This window comes from Rhinolophus sinicus, linkage group LG18 (genome assembly GCF_036562045.2).
Source record: "Rhinolophus sinicus isolate RSC01 linkage group LG18, ASM3656204v1, whole genome shotgun sequence".
Lineage (NCBI taxonomy): Eukaryota > Metazoa > Chordata > Mammalia > Chiroptera > Rhinolophidae > Rhinolophus > Rhinolophus sinicus.
The window spans coordinates 14,124,847-14,152,196 of NC_133767.1; the positions used below are offsets into that span (position 1 = coordinate 14,124,847).

The window sequence follows — 27,350 nt, forward strand, 5'->3', positions numbered from 1 at the left end:
CTCCTGGCCTTTGAGCAGGACAAGAGGTCCCTGCCTGGCAGCCAGTGGGGCAGTGGGGCACTGAAGGAACCTCTGTCTGCAGGGTGAGCAGGCTAGCCTGGAGCTCGAGTTCCCTTCAGTCCTCTCCCCATGGCCTGTGACGGGCAGGCTGGCATGGGAGTAAACTGCTGGGCCCGGACAGCCTGTGTGATCCAGCAGGCCAGCCTGGCAAGCAAGAGGCTGAGGAGCCTTGCGGGGAGTGGGCCCCATCCTGCTGAGGGTGGTGATGCCTGGATCAGGACAGGGTGCACAGAAAGAGGCAGCAACCAGGCGGACACCCAAATCTCTTTTATTGGAGGGGGATGGGGCACTGGAGGGTGGGCCCCAAGCCCTCTCACTGCACGGCTTGTTCATTGGCGCTGCTTCCTGAGTCCTGCGGCTTCATCACGTCAGGCAGCTCCGGTGGGCTGGAGAAGGGCTCGATGCGCAGGGCCTCAAATGCGTCATCTGGAGAGGAGACGGGGAGAGCTGGAGGGGATGGATGGCTGCCTCTAGGCTTCTAGGAGCCTCCAAGCAAACCCCCACCCCCACAAAGAGTGTCCTCCACAGCCGATACCCCCCTACATCCAACTGCCTAGACCTGAGACCTGGAATGTCACCCACCTATAGACAAACCTGATCCTGTCCCACTGCCCTGGCCTGCCATCCTGGGGCCCTTTTCCTCACCCCATCTTGTTCCCTTCACATCCCTTCTCTACCAACCAGTGATCTGAAAAATCAAACCAGACTATTTTATCCCTGCTTAAGCCTTCCAATATACTCTGAATAAAATACCAACTCCTTGCCATAATGTCTCTCCAATCACTGACTCTTGTGCTCTCCATGTTTCTGTATCAAGCTTATCTGCCGCTGGGCCTGTGACTGTTGGTCTCTAGCCTGCTACTCTGACGTTCAGGGTTCAACACATCACCTCATAGAAGCCTTCCCCAGCCACCCATGTAAACGATCACTGCATCCAAAGGCCCTGTGTGTTGCCTTAACCACTAGCCAAAATGGCCATTGCTTTTGGCCAGCTGCTTGATCCACACTAGAACAGTGGCTCCAGGAAAGCCTTCCCTGTCTTGCTCCTGCTGTCACCTCAGCACAGGGAATGAAACCCACTTCATTTAGTGTTTCTCTTGTGTTTTCTTCTACCTGGGAGACGTTACCTGGCTCAGGGTTCTCGACTAGGCCCGCCAGGGAAAGGTGGCCCTATATGGTGACAAAAGTTTGGGTTGTCATAACTTGGGGTGCAAATAGCATCTGCTAGATATATGGCCATCTCTGGTAGTGGTCAGAGATGATGCTAAGAGGCCTGCAACGCACAAGACAACCGCACGTTACTATCCAGCCCCAAATGTCAAGTGCTGAAACTAAGACACCTTACCAGCTGAATAATTCATGTTCCAAGCCACAGATGATGAGCGACTGTTCTTGCCTTCGTCACCTTTCCCAGTCTTTGGAAGTCTGGATAATGCCTTTTAACACTTGATATGAATACTGTCATCTTCCTAACTGAAGCCAATTTTGGGGTGAGGACACAGACCTGTGTCTTGTCCTTCCACAAGCTGCACAAAGAAACAATTACCCCCAGAAGTGCGTTTTTGCCCATGGTGGAAGCTAAGAGCAGCCAGTCAGGCCACAGCACACCGTGACCCCTGCCATCTGCAAAGTAGGCCTATCAACCTACTCCAAGAGTTGCTGCAAACCTATAGGGGTGCCTTTGTTCAAGTGAGAAAGGGACACTTCCTCCAGGAGAATGGTGCCAGGCCTGGCTTAGGAAGCAGAAAAGATGAGCTTTTAGCCCTCACCTGTGCCATTCAGAAGGGCATGCCTGTACCAGCTCTGCACCTGCCTCAGCATCACTGAGGGTCAGTGGGAACCCACTGAAAGGCCCTAAGACTTCTGTTTGCTGAGCACTCAAAGGCTGGGGCCTGGGGGGTGTGGGGGCTCAAGCTGCCTGGCTGTGAGGCTGGTCCTAAGATCACACTCCTTCATGAAGACAGGAACCCCAGGCCGGAGGGCTGGGTTGTGAAGTAGCTGCTTGAAGATGGGTGCTAAGGTCTAGCACACTTATCCTTATGAAACTGAAAAGTGGCTAAGGCTGTACGCTCCCTCCTTAGCTAGAAAAACAATTCCTTGTAACTTTACCCAAGATTACCCAGCTATCCACATAGCCCCTGGGTCCACAGCTGTGAAAACACTTAGCAGCTGTTTAAAAATAAAATTTAAATCTCTCTTCTTGGGGGAAGGAGGTACACTGGAGGGAAGTACACTCCCAATCCTTGTGTTTCTAAATTTTGGGCAGGGTGGCGCATGGCTGATGAGGACACAGGCTCTGGGGCAGGCAGGGCCAAGACCTGACAGTTCCAGCAAGTGACCTTAAACTTCCCAGAAGCGGTTGACTCATCCTTAAAATGGGCATAATACAAGTCTGGCCTCACAGAGACACTGGGAGATTAAGTGATGCACTGCAAAGACAGCATCTGGTGCGGTGTGTGGGAAGGTCCCAGCTGCCTGCATCTGAACCAGGGCTCCCCACGTGACTTCTGGCTAGGGTTTCCAGGCGGGAATTCCCACCCGTTCTCAGGAATTTTTTTTGCTTTCCCGTTCCCGAATCCTGAGAAAAGTTGGTTGGGAAATCGGGAAAATTGGCTCCTCGAACCCAGTAATACCCACAATGGAAAATAAACACACTATTCACAATGTATCTCTTAGACATTTTTCCTATTTATCGCTAGGGTTTCCAGAGGGGAATTCTCACCCATTCTCGGGAATTTCTTTCGCTTTTCTGTTCCCAAATCCTGAGAAACGTTGGTTGGGAAATCGGGAAAATTGGCTCCTTGAACCCAGGTGGTTGGTAGTATCGGCCGTCACTTTGTGGAAACGATTCATCATGGAGAACAGAAAACAGTTTATATCTCGGGAACGGGAAAGTGAAAAATTCCTGAGAACGGGCGGGAATTCCCGTCTGGAAACCCTGCTTCTGGCAAGTCTCAGTGTCCACATGTCCAAAATGGGGATGGCAGGGCTTACCTCCCAGAGCTATCGAGAGGATCCAATGTTACGTTAGAACCAGGTACTCAGTAATCAGTAAGTCCTCTGTGAGGTCCAAGATGGTGGTGGCAAAGGAGGAGGCTGAGCTCGCCACCTCCCATCATCAAACTCAAATACATATGTCTACAGGGAGCAATTACTCCGGTGAGACAACTGAGGGCTGAAGGAACAGCCTCTGAACAACAAATGAGAAAAAGACCGAACAGAGAAGGCTGGGAAGCCTCGAGGGGAAGCCACGGGAGCTGTCCGCAAGCTGTGAGCTCTCCTGGCCAGAGGACCTGGTGAGCACCACTGTTTACATCCCCCTAGGTAGGGTGGGGAGCTCTATTTGGGTGCTTCGGTCTACCTGCCAGATCACCACTCGGTGTTCCTGGCTATACTGCCCAGTCTTTTGCCTCCCAACAAGAACAAGCAAGAACAGGGCATCACCACAAAGAAAGACCTGGCCCCCTGCATGTTATATAATTATAAAGGGATCGATCCAAGAAGAGGATATAATAATTGTAAATATCTACGCACCCAACACAGTAGCACCAAAATATATAAAGTAATTATTAATGGACACGAACATGAAGGGAGAAATCCACAAAAATATAATAATACTAGGGATTTTAATGCTTCACTCACATCGATGGATAGATCATCTAGGCAGAAAACTAGTAAGTAAATGGTTTTATATGTCACATTAGACCAGATCAAATTAACAGACATTCTCAGAGCATTTCATCTAAAAACTACAGAATACTTATTTTTTTCCAAGTGCATATCTTCCAGGACAGATCATATATTAGCCCATAAAACAAGCCTCAATAAATTAAAAAATAATGAAATCATAACAAGCACCGGTTTCAACAACAATGGCAGGAAACTAGAAATCAACTACAGGAAGAAAACTGGAAAAAACAAATATGTAGAGACTAAAGAACGCGCTACTAAACAACCAATGGATTAAAGAGAAACTCAAACAAGAAATCAAAAACTATTTTGAAACAAATGATAATGAAAATGCAACTTTTCAAAATTGATGGGATGCAGCAAAAGCAGTCCTAAGAGGAACGTTCATAACTATACAGGCCTACCTCAAGAAACAAGAAAACTCCCAAATAAACAATCTAACTCCACAGGTAAAGGAACTAGAAAAAAGAACAAACAAAACCCAAAGTAAAGAGAAGAAAGGAAATAGTTTAGATCAGAGCAGAAATAAAATAGAAATGTAAAAAAAACAATACGAAAGAGGTTTGTACCTTCCCAACCAACACCACAGAAACAGAATCAATAAAGGGTACTACGCGTCGCAGCCCCTTGCCTTCGGCGGCGAGGGGCCGGGCCTGCGGGGGCGGAGCGGGAGGGTTGGGGGCCCGGGCGGCGACGTGGATTGGTGTTTGGCCAGGTGGCCAGCGGGGATCCCCCATCAGGGCGGGCAGCGCCAAGATGCCGCCTCCCGCGGGCGGACCACGAACGTGGACCGGGCCCCATTGAGGCAGGGGCTGTGGGACGCACCCCGCGCCTCTATCCTTCCTCCAGGTACCTAGCGCATCCCAGCGCGTGCAGGTTTAAAGACCCCGGGGGTTGCCCGTCCTCCGGTCTGCCCGTGGGGAGTCAGGTGACCTGGCCCTTCTCCCCACAGACCCCGTCACCCCCGCCCCTTACTCCCACCCCCCTCAGGTGCGGGGGTCGTGGTCATACCACGCGCCCCCCCCATGTCCACGCTTCCCCCCCATGTCCGTCGTGGGGCCTGGCGGGCATGCGCACAGCCACTCCGAGTCTTTAGGGAAGGTCAGAATCCCCCCAGACGCCTGTGGGGTGGGGAAAAAAAAAAAACACTACAGGAGGCATCCGGATGGCTCAGTTGGTTGAGCCTGAGCTCTCAACAAGGTTGCCAGTTCAATTCCCACATGGATGGTGGGCTGCGCCCCCCCTACAACTAAGATTGAAATTAGGAACTGGAATTGGAGCTGAGCTGCGCCCTCCACAACTAGACTGAAGGACAATGACTGATGATAGGTCCTGGAAACACATTGTTCCCCAATATTCCCCAATTAAAAAAAAAATACTACAAACAATATATGCTAACAAATTCAATCTAGAAGAAATGAATAAATTTCTAGAAATATATAACCAAGACTGAACCAGAAAGAAACACAAAATCTAAACAGACCAATTATAGTGATACTTTGGTTTTCGAACATAATCCGTTCCGGAAGACTGTTCGAGTTCTGAAATGTTCGAAAAGAGCCGACAGCTGGGCCTCAGGATCTTGAACTCAGCGGAAGCCGCGTGACATGTTCAACTTCCGAGGCGTGTTAGAAAACGGAAGCATTTACTTCCAGGTTTACAGCATTCGTAAACCGAAATGTTTGTCAACGGAGACGTTCGAAAACCAAGGTACTACTGTACTAGCAATGAAATTGAAGCAATAATAAAAAAAACTTCTAAAAATAAAAATCCAGGACCAGATGACCTCACAGGTGAATTCTACCAAACACTCAAAGAAGAATTAATACCTATTCTTCTTTTCAAAAAATTGAACTATTTCAAAAAATTGAAGAGGAAGAAACACTTCCAAATTTATTCTACAAAGCCAGCATTACCCTGATACCAAACCAGACAAAGACATTAAAAAAAAAAAGAAAATTACAGGCCAATATCCTTGATCAGCACAGATGTAAAAATTCTCAACAAAATATAGGCAAACCAGATACAACAATACATGCAAAGATGGTTCAACATCAATAAATCAATCACCATGATAGATCACATTAACAAAATAAAGCATAAAAACCACATAATTATCTCAACAGATAGAGAAAAAGCATTTCACAAAATTCAACATCCTTTTATGACAAAAACTGTCAATAAATTGGGTATAGAAGGGACATAGCTCAACACAATAAAGGCGATGTATGACAAACCCACAGCTGATATCTTATTTAATGGTGACAAGCTTGTTAAAAATAAATGAAAAATAAAAATAAACAGAGCCACTGTTAAGATGGAGCCAGAGCTGCCACACCAGAGGAGCTGTCTTGCACATCTTATACCTCAAATGTTTGGAATAACTTTCTAAGTTACCACAAAATAACCTTGGGACTGGGCCCAAAGCAACATTATGCCCCAAAGAACTGTTTGAAAAGATAACAAGAAAGCAATGATTATGACTACTGGACTGAAAATTAAAAACATTGTTTAGAATTAACGTCACTGTGTTATCTGCACCAACAGAAATGCCTCCTTTTTATAAATATAATTGTTTCCCTTCCCTTTCTCAATACCCATTGCCTCTGTCTTCTAATTGGAACATTATTTGGGCTTCTGAAAGAATAGATGCTTCCCAAATAGCTATTCTTTTTTTAATCCCAAATAAATGCTTGTTGCGTCTCACACTGAAAGCTCTTTTTATTTTTAGGTTAACAAGCTTAAAGCTTTTCCTCTAAGATCAGGAACAAAACAAGGACGCCCACTATCACCACTTCTATTTAACACAGTATTTAGTATTGTTAGTCCTAGTAGTCACAGCAATCACACAAGAAAAGGAAATAAAAGGCATCCAAATTGGAAAGGAAGTAAAATGCTCATTATTTGCAGGTGACATAATATTATATATAGAAAACCCTGAAGACTTCACCAAAATAAATAAATAAATCGTAAAGTTGCAGGATACAGAATCAATATACAGAAATCTGTTGCATTTCTATACACCAATAACTAACAATCAGAAGAAGTTAAAACAATCCCATTTATAATTACATCAAAAAGGTAAAATACCTACAAATAAGTTTAACCAAAGAGGCGAAAGATCTGCACTTTGAAAACTCTATGACACTGAAGAAAAGGAAGAAAATACAAATAAATAAAAGGATGTATCTTGCTCATGGATTGGAAAGATACTGTTAAAATGTCCTTATTACCTAAGGTTATATACAGATTCAGTGCAATCCCTACGAAAATACCAATGACATTCTTCTCAGAATTACAACTAATTCTAAGTTATATGGAACTACAAAAATCCCCGAATAGCCAAAGAAACATTAAGAACAAAGTGGGAGGTATCATGCTGTCTGATATCAAACTACACTACAAAACTATAATAATCAAAACAGTATGGTACTACCATAAAAATATATATACAGATCAATGAAACAGAATAGAGAGCGCAGAAATAAATCCTTGCTTATACAGTCAATTAATCTACAACAAAGAATGCGATGATATACAACAGGTAAAGAGAGTCTCTTCAATAAGTAGTATTGGAAAAACTGGACAGATGTGTGCAAGCAAAAAAAAAAAAAAAAAGGAAGAAATTGGACCCATTTCATGCACCACATACCAAAATACACTCAAAATGGATTGAAGACTTAAATGTAAGACCTGAAACCATAAAACTCCTAGAAGAAAACATAAGCAGTAAACTCTTTGAAATCACTTAGCAGTTATCTTTTTGGATATATTTCCTTGGGCAAGGGGAACAAATGAAAAAATAAACAAATGGGATTACATGAAAATAAGTTTTTACACAGCAAAGGATACATACCAAAACGAAAAGACAACCTACTGAATGAGAGAAGGTATTTCCCAAGGATAATCTGATAAGAATATCCAAAATATATAAGGAACTCATGCAACTTAATACCAAAAAAATCTGACTAAAAAATGGGCAGAGGACCTGAATAGACATTTCTCCCAAGAGGCCATACAGACGGGAACAGACATGAAAAGAGGCTCAACATCACTAATCATAAGAGAAATGCAAATTAAAACCACAATGAAATATCACCTCACCTGTCAGAATGACCATCACCAATAAATGAACAAACAAGTGCTGATGAGGATGTGGAGAAAAGGGAACCCTCATGCACTGTTGGTGGGATTGAAAACTAGTGCAGCCACTGTGGAAAGCAGTATAGAGGCTCCTCAAAAAATTAAAAACAGAGCTGCTATACAATCCAGCAGCTCTACTTCTGGGTATTTACCCGAAGAAAACAAAAACACTAATTCAAAAAAATGTATGTACCCCTATGTTTACTGTAGCATTATTAGTAAGAGCCAAGAAACCTAGATTTCCATCAACAGATGAACGTATCAAGAAAAGGTGGTACATATACACAATGGAATATTATTCAGCAATTTAAAAAAAATGAAATCTTGCCATTTGCAATAACATGGTTGGACCTAGAAAATATTATACTAAATGAAATAAGCCAGACATAGAAAAACAAATACCATGATTTCACTCACACCTGGAATCTAAAACAAAACAAATGAATAAATGAAACAAAACAGAAACAGACCCATACAGAGAACGAGCTGATGGTTGTCAAAGGGGAGGGGAATGGCGGAGATGGGAACTAAAAAAAGTCCTCTGTAAAGGTAAGCTGGTACCTTGACTAGGGATCTTTGAATCGTGTATGATACAGGCTTCAGTTTCTACATGCATCTTGTTTGCTTCTCTTTTTTGTGTGTGGGGAAACAAGTACACTGTCACAGGATACTGCCTGATGTTTGTGGTCTGGGAAGACACTGTACCTGAAGGCTCGGAAGAACAACTGCAGGATCCTTCCTGACCCCTTTCTTTGGCTGTTTCCACCCTGCCCGGCTGCCCCTCTCACCTGCCCGGAAGGCCAGCCCCACAGTGGCTGGGGCCTGCGGCCTCGCTGTTTGACTGGTGAATCCACATTCGCCCAGTGTCTTGCCATCATCCAGAAGCTGGTCATCCTGAGGAAAGAGGCAGGCAGGGTCTCAGGACTGGCCCCAGGAGGATCGAGTCCCAAAGACTTCTCTGGTCAGCAACTATACTGGAAGTCAGAAAGGGTAAGAGAGACAGCCCAAAGTAGGGCCCAGGGCCACCCCCGAGTTTATCAAACACAGTTTCCAGGGCTACACTCAAGACTTTCCAAATCAGAACCTCCCAGGGTAGGGTTCTGAAATCTGTTTTTCCCCCCCAAACTCCAGGTGAATCTAATTTCAAGAGCCTGGCTTCAATCCCAGCTCTGCCACCCTGGACAAAGTGATCTTTTTGATGTGAGTTTCCTTATCTGTAAAATGGGAATTACTGGAATTCCCAACTCAAAGGGCAGCCAAGAGATTTCAATGAGTGAAGGAGTACAACATATGGAAATACCACAGAGAGCAAGAAGGATGTTTATCAGGGATGCCCCAGTGGGTATCAGGGAGGAAAGACCTTTAGAGACCAAGGCAGTGGAGGTTCAGTTGGGAGTGAAAGGCCAGGTTCCCAGTTAGTTTCCAGGCAAAATTAGATCAGCGCCCTTAGGTGAGGGCCCTCATGCTGCCAGAGACTTCAATCAGGGGCTGACACACCACATTCCCCAAAACCCCATCCCATCCTTGCTGGATAACAGCTGGTTTGTAAGCGGGGAATGAGTGGCGGGGGAGAGAGGTTGCTTTTTGAACATCAGCAGCAGGTTGGGGAATAATAAATAGCGGTTGGGTAAAGAACTGGGGGACCTGACTCATCCTGACACTCCCCATTTTTTTTTTTTTTTTTTTGTATTAAGCAGCGTGTGCTGGCAGTGTGATTCTGATGGGCTTGCAGAGGATTATGGGCACGGGGATCAAATCCTCCCTCAGCCAATGACCTTGGGCTGTTCAGTGGCCACCTTGCCGAGCCTCAGTTTCCTCAACCATACAGTAGAGATGTCACGGGCCTGCGTGTCGCGGGTGCGACCGTTCTTAAGTATCAGATACTATGACCGTCGGCGCTCGGCACAGGGCCTGGCGCGCGACTTTAAAGCCACCTTTAATCGATACCTCCCGTGCAACTAGAGCTATTGGTGCTTCATCTCCCCGAGTCCGAACAACAGCCCCTACGCGGGGGAGTTCGCCACTGTTTACATCAATGACGCGGCCGCCGTGCGCCCACGGCCAGACTCGGGACGGCGGTTCCGGGCAGCGCCCGCCCCCGGCACCAGCCCGGGCCCTTGCCCGGCCTCAGCCCGCCTGGAACCGGCGCGGCCGCACCTTGTACAGCCGCTGCTCATCAGGCGGCCGCTTGAGGATGCCCTCGACGATGCGCTTCAGCTCGAACACGGTGCTCGACTCCTTGGCGTCCGTAAAGATCGTGGTCTTGTGGCGCCGGATCATGAGGAATACGTCCTAAGGGCAGACGGCTGGTGTGAGCGCAGAGCCCAGACACCCCGCGCGGCCGGCCGCCCCCGCCGCCCCCGGCCCGGGCCCCGGCCCCGGCCCAGCGCCCCTCCCCCCGCGCCCGCTCACCATCTCAGCGGCTGCCTCTCCCACTCGACGCGCCGGCGCGGCCGCGCTCCGCCCCGTTCCCGGCGGCCCGCGCGCTGGTCCCCAGAGTGCCCCGCGCCGAAGGGCCCCGCCCCTGAGGCCGCCATTTTAAAAGATCAGCAAGCCGTCGCGCTGGCCGAACGTCCGGCCGCCATTTTGGCGCCGTCGCGCTGGGCAGTGCCGATTGGCAGGGTGGCCGAGGTGGTGGGAGACTGGCAGGGCTCGAGCGCTGCAGAGACGCGGGAGGCAGTGGCGCCATCTTGGGAGTGTCAAAGGCGAGGTCCCCGTGTTCATCAGTCAGGGGGAGGCGCGGGCCCAGGCTTATTTTGAGGGTATTCGGGACTAGTTTCGCGAGTGTAGGGTACCCCGACATCCCGGGGAGCGTGAATAAGTGATGTGTATTTTGGTCATCGGAGGGGCAAGACATTTCACATCTCAGTGACACCTGGGCTGCTATATTGAGGGATCTGACTCATGATTCTGAGGCTCCGTGGCGGCCATTTTGAGGAGGTTTTAAATTCTGGATTTCCTGGCCACCGTGTGGGAGGACTGACACCGTTTCTCTGCCCCAGCCTTGGGTGTAAGGGTTGTTTCATCAAATACAGAGACGCTTTATGACTTGTAAGGACCTCGGGGAGCTGCTGTTTGGGGTAAGGACTAGGTCGGTGTGGGGACAGAGCCAGGAGTGCAGTTTCCAGGCTCTCGGCCTCCCATACAAAGGTGCTGGCTCAGGTAGTAAATGGCCATCCACTGTGATTGCATGGCCGTCAGCTGTAACCAGTGATCCATTGGCCACTAATGTAACTGCTGTGGCTACGGTAGCAAAAAGTGGGGGCTGGCAAGAAGGTGGCGGCTGAGCCTGCAAGCGGCACAGTGAGGGTTGAGAATTGTGTGGCTCCTGTTTCCTGTGTCTCCAACCAGCCGCCAGAGAGAATATAGTGGTCTGACTCCCCTACCTATGGCTCTGTGGGTGTTCCTTTTTGGCCTCACCATATCCTGCGTTCTTGTGTGGGGAGCGGGAGCAGAGACCCCGCCTGATACCCCGCACGACAGTCGGGCGAGCATCCTGGGAAGACGCAGCTGAATGTCTGAAGTTGGTGCTCGGTTGCCCAGGAGGAGGAATGGCGAGCCCCTTGGCCTCATGGGCCTTGAGCACCTCCCCGCCTCTCTGCGTAGGTGGAGTTGGGCCCCGAAAGGGCCTTTGGACTGTATTTCCCTGTCTAGCCGCCCTTTTACGGGGGCATCGCTACCGACAGCCTATACTTCCATTTTGGCTGTTGGACACTGTCCTGTGTCACCCCAAATTGCAGTTACGCTAGAGCGAGGGAGAGAGGTTTTTTTCTCACTTAACCACTTCCCGGCAGAGGGAGAGCCTCAGCTGCATCGTTGCTGGTGTGTGTCAGAGAAGGCACGCCATGGCACCCAGAGAGAGACGAGCCGGTGGATGGCCCTGGACGGCAAACAGCTTTGCAGTTGTTGGGGCTGCAATTTGAGAATTCTTGAGAGTGAGTGGTGGAATCTGCTGGTGGCCAACCTCACAGGCTGCTCCGGGCCCAGACCAGCTGGTATTCAAGTCCGTGCTTCAGCGCTGCCTGTGCAGCTTTGGGCAGTTAACCTCACGGAGGCCCAACTCCCTCCTCTTCAAGATGGGAGAATAACCATGTGTCAAGTTTTTAAGGCCTCGCCAAGAGTTAGCACTCAATAGACGTTTCGTAAACTCTTAACTAGTTATTTTTGACTATCCTCTGGCTCCTCAGGAGCCCTCTAAAGTCCCTTCCCCTCCTGTAATTCCTTCTCTGCACCTCAGGGCAGCCCTGGCTCCTTGCTAGCACACCAACCCCTTGCTCATCTCTGCCTTGGGTCATCCCCAGTCACGAGGAGGTGGACACACAACTGATGGGGTGAATCCTTGGTCCAGGCTGAAGGTTACCTTCTTAATCTCCTCTGTGTGTACAGAGTTGGAGGCTTTTAGATACTGTGTTGCTGAGGAAGGAGAAAGAGGGATGTGGGTGGTGAGGGCCAAGGCGGTTCTCAGAGACCGCCAACAGACTTCCCAGAATGAGGCAGGTGAAGATAGAGTCCATGGGTACGGGGACAGGAGGGACCTCCTGTCCCCCATGATGTTCGGGCTCTGTACAGCCTGGCCACACCTTCCCGAATCGGGGCTCTATTGCAGACCAGCATGTAGATCCCTGGCTTGCTGGGGCTGGCCCAGCTGTTGGTCCAACTCCTGTTCACCAGCAGTGGGGGGGTGGGAGGGTGATGGGGGGGCAGCCAACTCCACCCCATCCCTCTGAGGATCCTGCCTGTCCCCATCCACCTGTGAGCAGACCGCCTGAGTTCAAACCCCAGCTTATTAACTATGAACTTGGGGAAGGAGGCACTGAGACTCCACCTGGTTTTGCATCCATGAAGGGAGAATACACAACTGGACCCCATAGGGCATTTGGGAGTAAGTATTAATGAGCTAATGCACAGCACGGTCCCAGGGTTCAGGTGATAACTGGTGTCTGATTGTAGTTGTCTGTGCTGTCTGAGGTTGCCCAGCCTGGGGGAGGTGGTGAGTCCTTCCCTTCAGAGGGGGGGTCTTTGTGCATCCCAACATGATCCCCTTGGTGGGTTGGTTGTAGGAGGTGACTGCAGGCATCTGTGTCATTCAGTGTAGTGACACCCACACAGTGGGAATGGGGTGGGGGACAGTCTGGGGGGGAGAGCAAGGGCACACCCCATCCCCAGCCCTGGTCTCTATGTTCTTGCTGGTTGTAGGTCCTCCTTCCTGGGTGCTGGTGCCATGACACACCAGTGGGGGGTCCTGGGCCGTGGGGTTCCAGACAGGACTAGGACACAGCCCCGGGCTCACCCTGGGCATAGATGGGGTAACAACAGAAACAACAGATGGCGGAAGCTCCTGCCAGGCCTGCCTGGGGGCTCCTGGTCCCTCTCAGGCAGAGGGCATTATGCCCGGTGGCCTGGACTCGAGCCTGGTGGAGGCCCGCCCCGCCCCCAGGCACCTCCATTACGGTGGGGCAAAATCTAGATTTGTTTCTATTGCTGTGTAACTAATGACTACAAACATAGCAGCTTAAAAACAACACAAATTTATTAAATCACAGCTCTGTGGGCCAGAAGTCTGGGTGGGCTCAGCTGGGTTCTCTGCCTAAGGTCTCACCAGGCCGAAATCAAGGGCTTAGCCTGTCAGGCTCTCACCTGGAGGCTGGGGGAAGAATTTGCTTCCATGTTCAGCTAGGTGTTTGCGGTCACCAGATTCAGTGCCTTGCGGTTGTAGCAAGTTTCCCTTTTCCTGAAGGCCGTCAACCAGGGCTACCCTCAGCTCCTGGTGGCTGCTTGCAGTTCCTTGCCACGTGACCCGCCCCCATCTTCAAAGCTAGCGATGGAGAGCCATCTCCTTGGTGCCAAATCTTTCTACACTTAAATCTCCCTAATTTCCTCTAGAAAAAGGGGCATACAGGCCAGACCAGGCACTAGTTTGCTTGCCTGTTTCTGGGTGCCAGTCCCAGCCCTGGCTGCAGCTGAGGAGGGTAAATGAGCAGGAAGGGGAAGGCAGAAGTGTGAGACCCCGACACATGGGTGGCTTCTAGACGGGGTGACAGCTTGGATTTGGTGAGCCCCAAGGAAGAGGCAGGGATGGACAGATGGACGAATGGATGGCCCGTTAGCTTTATCAGGCCTCTGAGCCTCAAGTCAGAAGTGGATGTGCAGGTCCCCAGATGGTCCAGGTAGCTGACGGACCCCAGTGTCTGACTCCAGGTCAGTGTCACCACATCAGAGGCTGAGGCAAGCCTGAATCCAGGGACTGTAAATGGCCACATTGGTATAGACACCTGGACGGTTGGGCAGGGCACAGCCCTTGCCCCAGCTCACCACGCCCACCAGGACCCAGCGCCCAGACTTCAAGCAGGTCAGGGGTCCCCCGGAGTCACCCTGAAGGAGAAAGGTGAGCTTAGGTGGCAGCCGTCTGGAGACTACGGCAGTCCTAGGGCACCAGTCCCCTAGGGGGTGCATCGGGGTTAGCGGCCAGGACGCTGAGCCTTGGGTTGGTCCCTCCTGCATCCTGGGTTCTAGGGAGGTAGGGTGCTGGGCACAGAAGCTTGACTCCAGAGGTTCCAGGCACCTTCACGCACCTGGCAGGCATCCTTGTGGCCCTGGATATAGCCAGCGCACAGGTTCCCCGGGAGCACTATGTGCTGGGCAAGGGGCACATTGGTGCCAACGTGGTAGAGGCGGTCACAGGTGTGCGAATCCAACAATGGGACCCTTACTCCCTGTAGAGGTCGCCACTCTGGAAGTGGCACTGAGGGAAGAAGGGGGACATGAGAAAGGGTGTGGCAGTAAGCAGGGGTGGGTGGGAGAAGCCACACCTGAGACTGACCTGCGGGACTGGGAGGTTTGGGTGCCTGGAGGTGGAGGTCGTACTGGGTCCCAGATAGAGGCAGTGGGGGACACCTGGCCCTCTCCCCCGCCCCCCCGTGCCCCGCCCTCTGCCTCACCTCCAGGATGGAGGCTGCCCCAGCCAGTGACCCAGCACGGTGTACCGGGTGGCGGGTGGACCCCGGGCTCCGGCAGGCAGACAGGCTGGACTCGGGTGCTTAGGGGCACTGGGCGGCGCAGCTGCAGCAGCGCCAGGTCGCCGCGGGCCTCGTCCTCGAAGTAGTCCGGGGGCCGCAGCACCTTTCGCACAGGCACCGAGAGAGCGCGAGGCGAGGCAGGACCCAGGCGCATCGCCCCGAGGCGCACGCGGTACTCGGTCGGCAGCGCCCGACTGCGCCAAAGGAACGGAGCTACTTACAGCAGCCCCTCCTTCCCGTCCCACAGGACCTCAGTCCCTGCCGTCCCACGGGAGCCGCTACCGTCCCCGTGCCTCCGCCAGGTGGTGCCCCACGTTCCCTGGGCCTTGCTCCCCCAACACCACCGTGTCCCCCTTGCCCAAGTTGGGTGCCTTGCCCGCAGACCTCCGGAAGCAGTGCGCTGCCGTCAGCACCCACTGGAGGGCGATGAGCGAGCCCCCGCACACATGCGCCCCGCGGTGCTGGATGCTCGCCTGCCACGGCCACTCTCCGACCCCGGCGTCCTGGCCCCCCACAATCCGACTGGACACACGAGGCTGCCCGCAGGCTGCGAGAGGACACGGGGAAATGCCAGGGTGGGCGGAGGAGCGGGAGCCTGCGAGGCAGGTGGGGGCGGGGAGACGAAGGGCCAAGGTCAGGGAGGGGTTGGCTCCCGGGTTGGGGATGGGGATGGGGACCCTGAGGCTTCCTAACCTGCAGACTCCAGTGTCCCAGCAGTTCCTAGAGGAGGAAGCAAGGAAGGGACTGGATTACGGATTTGGTGTCAGATAACAGGTTGAAGAGGAGGGAGATCAGATTAGGAAGGAGGGTGGAACATATTTTATCCACTGACCTGGTGCCAGGCTTTTGTGCAATGGGTTACCTGATTTAACCCTCCCCAGAACAATGTGAGGTGGGGACTTATACCCATTACGCAGATGGGCACATCCTGCCCTGGTTTGGAGAGCCCAAGATTAGTGACAGAGAAAACTTGAACCCTTGAAGCCAAGATTAGGGTGCCCTGTAGTGCTCTAGGGTAACCAGGCCAGAGAGCAGTGAGGTGAGACATTTGGTAGCCAAGGTCCCTGTAGTCAGCACCCATAGTCCCTGCCCCCCCACCCCGACTCACCCAGCAGAAGTAGGAGCAGGACCTGTAGGCAGGAAGCCCCCCTCATTCTGTTTTCAAGACTGGGCTGGTTAAGGATGGCACTGCCCAGGGCTTGGAATCTGGTGGGAGCCTGCAGAGAGGAGGGGAAGGTGCTAGCCCAGGGCACTAGTCCCCAGAGGCCCATCTGTCTTCCCTCAGCCCCTAGTTGGTCCCAGACATAGCCCCATGACTAGGCTCTATCTGCTTCCCTCAGCCCAGGCCTCAGGGACCACCCCTGCCCCCCATCCCCTGTGAGATTTGGGCACCGTAAGTCTCCAGGTGAGCCCTGGAGCACGGCCCTTTCCCCACCCTCTATTTCCAGTGCCTGACAGTTTCCCCAGACCGCCCTGGCAGCCCCTGGACCCCGTTCTCACCCTCACAGCCTGGCTCCCTTCCTGCTGACTGGGCTGGGGGAGGACATGGGGGCTTAAAGGGCCAGGAGGGGGCGGGAGCATGGACCTGGTAATTAAGGAGGCCAGGGCGGGGCTTCAGCTTCACCTGTCCTGTCTCAAACAAAGATGCTTTGAGAAGTGCTTTCGAAGTGGCAGGAAAGGGGCACCTGTATTTCCCAAAAGAAACCTGGTTTAGGCTAAGGTGCTGAGAACTGGGGGCAGGAGCCTGGGCCCAGCTGAGCAAGGGTTTGTGGGGGGAGGGGGACGGAGACAGGGAGGGGAGCCTGGGGTCAGGCCAGGAAGCCCCAGAGAGGATCCTTGGCTGCTCACCTCCAAAACTGACCCTGGCTCCTGGCTTCTTGCAGTACCGGTGTTTGGGGCATCTGAGCACTATTACTCTGTGCAGAAATTCCGGCTTGGACGGCCCCACACGGAACCCCGACCCCACGACTGGCCAAGTGCTCTCTGAACATGGGCGCTTGTGAGCTGGGTGATCCCGGCAGTCCTGTCACCTCACGGAGCACCAGTTTCCTCACTGTGACAAGGAGGAAGGGAAGTTCCAGTCTCGCAGGGCTGTGGGTCAGCAGGTTCAACAGACTCACTTTTCGAAGCCTTGCATGGCCAGCTGAGCAGGCTCGCTCTGCAGGTGTGACCTTTAGGAAGGCGCAGGCTGACCTGCCACGGCCAGTGCCTGCAAGGGAGTCTTTTCTGCCCATGACGGTGGATGTTCAGGTGGCCACATGGCCCTGGGATGGACAATGGCTGAGTTGCAGGAGAAAGGTCCACCTGCGCGCCACAGCCTACCAGGGAGCACTCCCTGAGAAACTACGAGTGTGGTCGTGCTGTGGAAGGAGAAGGGAACGCTGGGGGCCCTCCCCACATGCTCAGCAGGCACCCGCTCCTCGCCCCTGGGCCCATCAGTTACATGGAAACAACAGTGAGTTCTCGAAACCTGGGCAGAAGAGATGAAAAGATGAGGCACCTTTTACGCTCCGGCCCAGGTGTCCTGCATGAGGAAGCGCGCGTCCTGGGCCCCTCACCTGGAAACAGCAGGTCCTCATCCTGCAACTCTGCAGGGAGGAGAGAAGGTGAGCCCTCCTCGGTCTCCATGTGCCCCATCCGACCCCCATCACCCCTAGGTCGGCCCGCAGCTCCGGCCTGAGCTCACCCTGCAACTGTAGTTCCACTCGCACCAATAGCTGCACCAGCAGCAGGACCCCGACCTGAGCACCCATGGCCTCCTCTCCCGCTGCTTGGCGCCCCCTCTGCTTCCGCCTGCTCCAGAGCCCGGCTGGGGCGCCCCCTGGTGGAGAGGGAGCAGCAAGAACCCTGGCCTCCACCTTCTCCCAGCTCGACATCTCTGGGTCCAAGCGTTTGTGGAAAGATCAGACCTCACAGCACCTCAGCTTTGAGCTTCTCTTGGGGCTGGGTCCCCAACCACCCCCCTTGATATGGCCCAGGTACCAGTGCACCCAACAATCCCTTTTTGTCTGCCACCCTGGGACCCTGGCTGCCCCCTTTTCTACCCTCTCCTCCTTCCAGGAAGAGCTGAGGCCCTGGCCCCCAGCCAGGACTCCCGGGAAAGCACATGACGTCTTCACTGAGTGCTCATTAGGGAGCAAGCACTGTGTCACCTCTGTTAAAAGTGATAATCCTTTATGGGACCCACAGAATAAAAGTTGGCCTGATTTTGACGACCCAGAGGGCTGTTCGCCTCCCTGTCTGCCTGCTGTCCTGTAACAGGCCCCACCTAACTGCACAGAACGTACGGGAAGCTTTCCTTTCTTGTGGGCAATGTTGCAGGGCACCAAAGTTAACGAGCTGGCTCTTCAGTCATAGATGTGAGTGGACAACGGAGCTGGGTTCACAGAACCACCCTCAGAATCAATGGTTCACAAGAAGGATTCACAGAACTCAGGAAAGCTGTTACACTCTGGTTATGGTTCATTATAGTGAACGGATAACAGGTAACATCAGCAAATGCAAAAGGTGCAGAGAACAGAATCCAGGAGAGGCCAGGTGCAAGCTTCCAGCTGTCCTCTCAGTGGAATTAGATGGACAATGCTGAATTCTCCCAGCTTTGATGTGTGACAACACACGTGAAGTGTTGCCAACCAGGGAAGCTCATCTGAGCCTTGGTGTCTGAAGTTTTTATTGGGGTTCCATCACATAGGCATGGAGTGCCCATGTGACTGACCTTAGTTTTCAGACTCCAGCCCCTCCCGAGGTCTGAGGGGTACAGCGTAACCCAAGGCCCCACCATAAATCACATTGTTGGCATCAACTGCCTGTAGTGGCACAAGGTTCCAGGGCTACAAAAACACTTTTTAGGCAGGACATTCCAAGGACTCAGAGGTCACTTCCTAGGAGCTGGTCAATGACCAGTCTTTTCTTTGGACTATGCAGGGTTTGAATATCTTAGGTCTGTTTAGTTAACCTTTTACTGCACAGCAACCAAGATGAAGAAATGTTCGAGGAAAATGTGCACATGCAGCAGAATGGTCTATCTGAATAAACTGAACTGACTCCAGAGAAAACTGAGATAATACAGGGAAGATCAGACAACTTGGAAAATTCTAACTGGTATCCTGAGAGAGTTTCAAGAAGTGTTTACAAGCATTAAAGAAGAATTATATGGGAAAAAAAGCAATCAGAATAAGAAAGAATGTTTGAAAATTTAAAATATTGCTGAAGTAAAACATTTTAGCCAAAGGGCTGAATAATAAAATGGATAGTGCTAAAGAACAAATTGGCAAACTTGAGGATAAAGTAGAGAAACATATTCAGAACTTAGAGCAAAAATTTATTTTTATTTTTATTTTTTTATTGGTTGCCAAATGATCTTTAATTGAAATAGTTTCTTTTGTAGTTCTTAACTAGCTGGGCCTTCTACGGCACCACTGTTGATGTCATCTATGATGTCATGAGGGTGGCGGCCATCAATATTGCAGCCCACAGACTGGGCAGTCCCCAAGATCTCTTTAATGGTTCCAGAGAGTTCTCTAGCTAAAGATTGGTGCCACATCTGTAGGGCGATGTTGACAGTCTCATTAAAAGTGGTATTTCCGGAGGGAGGGAGTGGTAAATGAGGGTAAAAGGGACCAAATATATGGTGATGGAAGGAGAACTGACTCTAGGTGGTGAACGCAAAATGTGATATATAGATGATGTGTTACAGACTTGTACACCTGAAACCTATGTAACTTTGCTAACAATTGTCACCCCAATAAACTTTAATAATAATAAAAAAGTGATATTTCCACTGTGCTTAATGTTTTTCTTGCTTCTTTCCATCTCTTGGCGGTTCTTTGAGGGCTTTGATGATCCGGGCAAAAGCAGAAGGTACCACCTCAGTCTGGCCCTGTCTGTTCTGAATGGTCAGTTTCACTGTTATCCTAGACCCTTCTAATCACCGGTTGCTTTAGTGATGAACTTTTTTGGAGACAGACCCAGGGGGCTGATCTGGGGGGCCAGGGCAGATGTGGCACCAGCTTCCCCACTGGTGCACCTCAGGTATACAACTTTGATTTCATTGGGGTCAAACTTGGTGGCATGGTGGAGACGGCTGGTGTTAAAGGAACCCAGACTCAGGAGGACAGGAAAAAGTTGCTCCTTGGCCTCCTCCGAGCCAAAAGCCAAAAGCTAGAGCAAAAATTTTAAAAGGACTGATTCCATGAGAGAAAAATGTGAAGATGTGGAGAGATCTAAAGATCGGTTCTATATTGATAATTGTTTAAGCTGAGTGACAGATGTAGATTTTAAAAAAAAAAAGATTTTTTTGGGGAAGGGGAACAGGACTCTTTTGGGGAACAGTGTGTACTTCCAGGACTTTTTCCAAGTCAAGTTGTTGTCCTTTCAATTGTAGTTGTGGAGGGCGCAGCTTAGCTCCAGGTCCAGTTGCTGTTGTTAGTTGGAGGGGGCGCAACTCACCCTCCTTTGCGGGAATCGAACCGGCAACCTTGTGGTTGAGAGGACGCGCTCCAACCAACTGAGCCATCCAGGAGCTCAGTGGCAGCTCCGCTCAAGGTGCCGTGTTCAATCTTAGTTGCAGGTGATGGGGCCCACCATCCTTTGTGAGAGTCCAGGAGTCGAACTGGCAACCTTGTGGTTGAGAACCCACTGACCCATGTGGGAATTGAACCGGCAGCTTTCGGTGTTAGGAGCATGGAGCTCCAACCGCCTGAGCCACCGGGCCGGCCCAATGATTTATTTATTTATTTATTTATTTATTTATTTATTTATTTATTTATTTAATACTCATCAGCATTTGTGTATATTTTTTAATTTCCATAATAAAAAGTATTTCAAGTAAAATAAAGGGTTGAGAAAAAACACAGACCAGGCCAGGCTCTAGAATCCCCATCAGCAGACTTGGTGTTGATTCCATATACTCCAGGTTTTGTTCTACAGCTGTGTGAACTGTCCTGGATTGTGTAAGTCTGAAGAGAAAGAAGTATCTCGTCCACTTTGTATATTCCTAATGTAACATGAGCAGAAACTGGGAACGTACTAAACACAACACGGGAAAGGCATTTCCCAGTCAAATGCTTTGCTGGGTGTCCTAGTCTGCTTGAGCTGCTGCAACAGAATACCACAAAGTGGGTAGTTTATCAATCACAAACGTCTTTCTCACAGTTCTTCGGCTGAAAGTCTGAGATTAAGGTGCCAGCAGATTTGGTGTCTGGTGACGGCCCGCTTCCTGGTTCAGAACTATTGCCTCTCATGGTGTCCTCACATGGCAGAAGAGGAGAGGTGGGGGTTAGGATTTCAACGTATAAATGGGGGAGGGGGGCACAAATATTTAGACCATAGCACCTGGGCTGTGACTATTTTACTTCCTCAATGTCACCTTCAGCAGGTGACCTGATCCTGTGAGCACAAAAGGGGTTATTGAATGGGTCTGAGTTCTAAGCAACACTCATTGATGACGATGGTAAGGACTGTTGTGATGTCTTTAAATCAGATTTACTGTGAAATGCATGGGCTCTTCCATAATTCTGATCATCTAGGAGTTCTCAAACACAAGCTCAAGGAGGCAGGATGTGCCTTTATCCCCATAATGTATCAGTGAATCATAAAAAACTTTTGTAGTCACAAAAATCGATAATACTGTTAATAGAATTATTTATTATTTATTACTGTTAATAGAATTATTCACTTTTTTTTGCAAGTATTCCAGCAAGTATATTCCCATCAAGGCAAGTAAGTTAAGACATTTAATTATTTTGTAATTTCTTTCTAAATGTCTTTGTTTCATTTTGTCTTAATTTAAAAAATATATTGGTGAAGAAATTGCAAATAATAGGAAAGCAGCTGTGGACTATCACATATCAGATAATCTCATGTAAAATAGAACCCAAGGCTAACCCAATGAAATATAGGGATATTTTACATTGATCAGTCATTGGAAAGATGTAAGAGGCATGAGCCTTTAAGCCCCCGTCAACAGCTTTGAAATACATTTAAAAAAATGTTCTAAGTATTTGAGAAACAAATCCACAATTTTTTCTCAGAAATCAAAGTATGGGGTAGAGAGAAAAAGCAGTAACACCTGAGTATTCACTGAGCATGATTTTGGCTTAAATCAAGCATTGGGGGCTGCTGAGACCCATTGTGCCATCCAGGGGTAATGAGCCCCTTGGAGGGGGGAGCTGCCTGGAACTTAGGTTGATTGGTGGGGGGGAGGGCATTGGAAGGATGGGTACTTTTCTTTCGAGAAGTGGAAAAAGCTTAGGAATCAGGATAAATCTCCCACATCCCTTTCTGACCCATATAGCAGCTGTAAGGCCCCTGGCTCAGAGGGCCAAGGTCACAGCTGCAGGCCAGGGCAGAGGCAATGGACATCAAGGTGCCTGCTATTTGTGGTCAGAGGGGGGTATCAGGGGGCCGTCATCTTCTCAGGTTGAGAATCCCACTTCTCCAGCTGCTCTACCTCCTTGAATAATGGGTCCCCTCTCAGGACCCAGGCATCCTGGCCCCACCTTAGGCCCTTGAGAGCCCCAGGTTGAAAATGAATAGTCAAGGGGGAAGAGTGGCATATGCCCCAGGGTCTACAATTCCACCCTCTCCCAGGGTTGCTGGGCACTGCATAGGGTGCCGAGTAGATTTTATCTGGCTTTGCCACCTGTAGGGCTTTGGGCAAATCATTCAACCATCAGAGTCTTGGATCCTCTGTTGTAAGATAGGGTCATAATAACCTCTGGGAAATCAGGCAAGAAGATATAGCATGGTTGGCAGAGTGCCAGCACACAGTAAGTACCCCATAGGTGGTGGGGGAGTTAGGTGCTGTGATGCCAGAGCCAGGGCAGGGGAGGGAAGGATTGAAGGTCTTGTCAAGGATGTTTCTAGGAGGGGTGAAAGGGCCCAAGGCCTGAGGACATGGAGTGGAGGTGTCAGCCCCACCCAAGGGCGAACCCAGAAACTTGGACTGGAGCTGCAATCATCTTCTCCGTCCTGAGTGTGTTTGAGGACTCTGACCCCAAGAAACAACCCGGAAGTGGCTGCCGGAAGGTAACATGGAGCTGGCCATAATCGCCATCCTGCTCTCCCTCCACCTGAGAGCCCTTCAGGGAAGCCCCCCAGCTCTCCCATTCAACTTCACCCCAACAAATGCCATAGCGATAAAACTGGACTCAGGTAGGACAAATACCAGGGTGGGGGAGAGAGGTACTGCAGGAGAGAGAGCCTGGGTTTGGGGGGCAGATAAAGAGAGGTGTGTAATCCCAGCTCCGCCCCTGGTAGCCTTCTACTTGGGCAAGTCCTGTAAGGAACCCAGACGTTGGGGGCCAGCATCCACTCCCCCAGACTCAGCACCTTCACAGCTTCTGCCAAAACCCCACTGCCTGCTGCATTTTGTGTTGCATTTACTGCACTGCATTCAAACCCTCCCCAGAAGCCCCAGCCCAGCTGCTCCAAGATTCCCTCTCCCCAGTAAGCTTGGCTGAGCAATCCAGGCCCCCAGCTCCCACCTCCCCCAACTCAGCTGCTATACACCTGCCCCAGGGTCGTAAGTCCTACCATGAGGAGAGGTTCCTGCATCACAGGGGACAAGATGCCAGCCCACGAGGGGCAGATATAAATGAGGGCACGTCTGCAGGGTGAGGGGAAGAGTACAGAGGGGACTTGGTATAACCCACTGCCTCACCCCGCAGTGTGTGGACGCCCACGTGAAATAAGCCGCATTGTGTCGGGCCAGGATGCCCGGCCGGGCCAGTGGCCATGGCAAGTGAGCCTGAGGGAGCATGGAGAGCACGTGTGTGGGGGCTCGCTGATCACCAAGGACTGGGTGCTAACTGCAGCCCACTGCAAGGACCGGTGAGGATCTGCAGGCCAGCTGGGACCTACCTGTCACCCCTCCCCAACACCCTCCTTTCCCCATTTGAACAGGAGCCTTCTGCCCACTTGGGCAGGACACAGGCTGGGGATGTCTCACGTATGCGCTCGGGATGCCGCTAATCCCTGCGTTGGGCACTGGGGAGAGAGCAGGGGAAGAGACAGACCCAGCGCCAGCCCTCCCATTGTCCACCTCCTGGGAGTTATTCATTCCCCAGAAATCAAAACCTCCCAGGTCAGGATGTCCTTTGAGAACCCGAGGTCCCAGGTCCATTACTTACCAGCTGGGCAAGCTTTGGACAGGTGGTTTCACCTCCCAACAAACAGAGGGAGAACTGGGCACCTTGCAGGGTTGCATGTGGATTAAACAGGGTGCTTGTCATTGCTGGTATATGCTCATCTCACAGAAACATCCCTTCGCAATGTTAAGACCCTCAAATCAAGATTGGGACGTGGGCACAGCCTTATAACCCCCTTGACTTCTGGCTCCAGGAACCAGCCGCTGTCCAGCTACTTGGTGCTGCTGGGCACCATCTCCTCCTACCCCCCGCCTGGCGAGGCCCAGGAGCTCCGCGCCGTGGCCCAGTTCATCATCCACCCAAGCTACAAGGATGTGCAAGGCGGGGACATCGCCCTAGTGCAGCTGGCTTCCCCTGTCACCTTCAGTGACCGCATCCTCCCAGTCTGCCTCCCCAAACCCGGAGACCCACTGGGTCACGGCACCTTGTGCTGGGTCACCGGCTGGGGGAACATCGGCACAACTCAACGTAAGGAGGTCCAGCGGGTGGTGGGGCTGGGTGGGCGGGGGTGACTCACTGGAGGCTGATCCTGACACCCTCCCTAGGGCCAGCTTTACCTGTCACTAACCCCACTCAGGCCTCACTGGCATGGCCCCGGCTGGGGGGGGGGGGGCTCTGAAATACTGCCATGCTAATGCAGAATCAGCCCGCCACCCCAGATCCCACCTTGGGCTTCCAATCCATCCTCCCAGCATCCAATAACATAAGGATTAATGCTGGGCCCAGCAGAGGGTTCTAGAATGCTGGCCCAACCTGGTCCAGACCATTCTGAAGGGCTAGTGCCTGTGCCAGCTATGCATTTACAGAATTCACCCATCAGTCTGCATGGGGCTGGGGCAGAGCCTAACTGCCTGGCCTCTTTCTGGCTGGCTGATCTCCACCAGCCTCGCCAGATCGTGGTTTGCTCCTGTGGCAAGTGGAGATCTCAACCGCAAGGGGTCAATGCGAGGGTTACATGGAATGATGCATTTCAGGCACTTCCAGCAGGGCTGGGCAAGAGTGAGTTGTCAATATTTATCAGCAACTATCGTTGCTATCATCTTCGTCATCCTCTTCCTCCTCATCTTTGTGATATCATCTCAGATCAGTGTCTTGGGGCTGCCATAACAAAGGACCACACACTGCCTTACAACAACAGGAATTCATTGTCTCCCGGTTCTGGAGGCCAAAAATCTGAAATCAAGATGTCGTAGGCCCTCCCTCTTTCCAGAGGCTGTAGGGGAGGCTCCTTTCTGCTCCTTCCCGCTTCTGGTGGCTCCTTGGCACGTGGGTGCATGACTCTGGTCTCTGCCTGTCTTCACGTGGCCATCTCCCTGTGTGTCTCCCTGTGTCTTTTCTTTTACTGTCTGTTACAAGGATAATCACCCTAATCCAGTCCAACCTCATCCTAACTAACTGCATCTGCAAAACCCCTATTTCCAAATAAGTTCACATTCTGAGGTTCAAGGTGGACATGAAGTTTTGAGGGGCACTATTCAACCCCCTTTTGACCTGAGCCTTGGAAAGCCCAGAAGGGTAGGGTTATTAGGTGGAATTGATTTGACCATAGTCCATGGCCAGCCCCAGACCCTGAAACCAGGTCTCAGCTCGTGTCCAGCTGCCCACTGTGTCCATCTTCCCCCCTCCCTGCACTGGGGGGAAGGCCGAGGCTGAGGAGCTCAACACCCCTCTGCCCAGTCCGCCTCGGGGAGGACAAGAACGGGTCTTCCTAGCATTTTGAATTTTAAACACTTTGCTACCCTGGTGTGGTATTTCCTGAACACAAATGCGGGCCCCTGTTCCTCGGGGAGGGACACGCAGAAGTGACTTCTTGTCATCAGTCCATCAAAGTGTGGGCAAGCCCCCTGAGAGCCAGGAGGCCACTGCGTCCCCTCTGAGCTCTGCTCTCTACTCCCCACCCTAGCGCTCCCGCCACCCTTTACCCTGAAGGAAGTAGCGCTGCCTCTCATTGACACCCAGACCTGCGACACCTACTATCACGAGAATTCCGGCATCCCCAGCCAGGAGCCCATTATCAAGGAAGACATGCTGTGTGCTGGCTTCGAGAGTGGCCAGAAGGACGCCTGCGGGGTGAGCAAGCACTCCTGGTGGGGACCCCAAGGCAGACGACGAGGGCAACATTTTTCTAAATATAACAGTCAATTCAAAAGAAAAAGACTGTTTCGGAACCCCTTTCAAATATCTTATAAATATTGTCAAAACATAGAATACCTCCTGCAAGTGTGCTTAAGCAAACTGTGACATACCCCTCTCCCTAAAGCTTTCCTCTGGGGCCAGAAATTTCTTTTTTCTTTCCAAAAAATAACACTCGGAGACTTTGAACAAAATTTCCTAAGGAGCAGGTCACTTCTGAGGTGGGTGGGTTTTATCTTTCCTTGTCTGCTTTTATAGGCAAAACACGCTTTAGCTCCCATCGCCTCTTTGTACTGTTTTATCTCAGTCAAAAATTTTCATCAAAAACAAAGCAAACAGCACTGTCAGCAACACAGACATGCTCCTTGGAAAAAACAGTTTTATTTAGAGAATAGAGTATTCCCATCGCATTGCTTGTCCCACCTGCCAAGTATTTCATCCCTAAGTCCCAGACCAGCCAATCTTGCGGCCTTCCAGAAATATCCAAGCCTCCTTGATGACCTGGCCAACAGTGCTGAAGGGAGGTTTGTGGGACTGAGGGGGGCCCTGTGAACCTCAATATCCCCCCTGGGTAAGGAGGGCAGCTGGCCCCGCACAGCCCGCCCTCTGGCCCTACACTTCCGGATTCCTTCTTTCTCCCTAGGGTGACTCCGGAGGCCCCCTGGTTTGTAACATTGATGGCATCTGGACCCAGGCAGGGATAGTGAGCTGGGGCTTCGAATGTGGCCTTCCCAAGAAGCCGGGTGTTTACACCAACGTCAGCGTCTATACCACATGGATTCTCAGCACAATCCAGAACTCAGCCGCAGATGACGGAAGCATCTCTCCAAGCCTCGCTGGGATCTTTTTCTCTGCTTTATTGCTGTTTCTGGGACCACTAGGGGCACCCCCTCTCTCCCTGGGGCTTGCTTAACCAGCTCTGACACCTCAGCTCCCATAATTCAAACTCATGCCCTCTCCTTGCTCCCTGCCGGGAATGCAGTAAGCAGCTTCTCACAGGGACCCCCTCCCAAATCCTCCCCTGAAAGCTGCCTCCACCTTGTCCTCCAGGGATCTTCTCTGGCCCCTCCCCCTCAGACAGCTCCCCACTCTAGTACCCCCACATCTCTCCTTCTTCAGAAGGCTCATATGTCCCCCATAGGTCATAAGCTGCCCTCTC

At 51.2% G+C, this 27,350-nt stretch overlaps 3 protein-coding genes and 2 long non-coding RNA genes across 8 annotated transcripts in view; 2 read left to right on the forward strand and 3 right to left on the reverse strand.

Annotated features, from left to right (window-relative positions):
• Nucleotides 1–27,350, reverse strand: part of LOC109439324 (uncharacterized) — a 106,637-nt gene that overhangs the window by 45,047 nt on the left and 34,240 nt on the right. The window lies entirely within an intron of this gene.
• On the reverse strand, nt 313–10,440 carry ELOB (elongin B). Its single transcript, XM_019719603.2, has 4 exons — nt 10,306–10,440; nt 10,051–10,185; nt 8,682–8,787; nt 313–486 (listed from the first exon to the last, which is right to left on the reverse strand). The coding sequence occupies exons 1-4, from the start codon at nt 10,306–10,308 to the stop codon at nt 374–376; spliced, it is 357 nt and encodes a 118-aa protein (XP_019575162.1). The 5' UTR covers nt 10,309–10,440; the 3' UTR covers nt 313–373.
• On the forward strand, nt 10,500–19,681 carry LOC141569436 (uncharacterized). 3 transcript variants are annotated; one of them, XR_012493050.1, is made up of 3 exons: nt 10,500–12,775; nt 15,157–15,515; nt 16,793–19,681. It is a non-coding gene; the product is annotated as an uncharacterized LOC141569436 (long non-coding RNA). The 3 variants fall into 3 exon arrangements; XR_012493051.1 differs by having other exon boundaries at nt 15,157–15,484; XR_012493052.1 differs by lacking the exon at nt 15,157–15,515.
• PRSS33 (serine protease 33) lies at nt 13,401–16,143 on the reverse strand. 2 transcript variants are annotated; one of them, XM_019719634.2, is made up of 6 exons: nt 16,018–16,143; nt 15,603–15,629; nt 15,294–15,456; nt 14,832–15,103; nt 14,466–14,635; nt 13,401–14,265 (listed from the first exon to the last, which is right to left on the reverse strand). In XM_019719634.2, exons 1-6 carry the CDS (start codon nt 16,061–16,063, stop codon nt 14,107–14,109), a joined length of 837 nt encoding a protein of 278 aa, XP_019575193.2. In that variant the 5' UTR covers nt 16,064–16,143; the 3' UTR covers nt 13,401–14,106. The 2 variants fall into 2 exon arrangements, with proteins under 2 accessions (XP_019575193.2, XP_019575195.2); XM_019719636.2 differs by lacking the exon at nt 15,603–15,629 and having other exon boundaries at nt 15,985–16,142.
• LOC109439313 (serine protease 33) lies at nt 22,924–27,224 on the forward strand. Its single transcript, XM_019719581.2, has 5 exons — nt 22,924–23,063; nt 23,579–23,741; nt 24,252–24,526; nt 25,962–26,128; nt 26,835–27,224. The coding sequence occupies exons 1-5, from the start codon at nt 22,943–22,945 to the stop codon at nt 27,102–27,104; spliced, it is 996 nt and encodes a 331-aa protein (XP_019575140.2). The 5' UTR covers nt 22,924–22,942; the 3' UTR covers nt 27,105–27,224.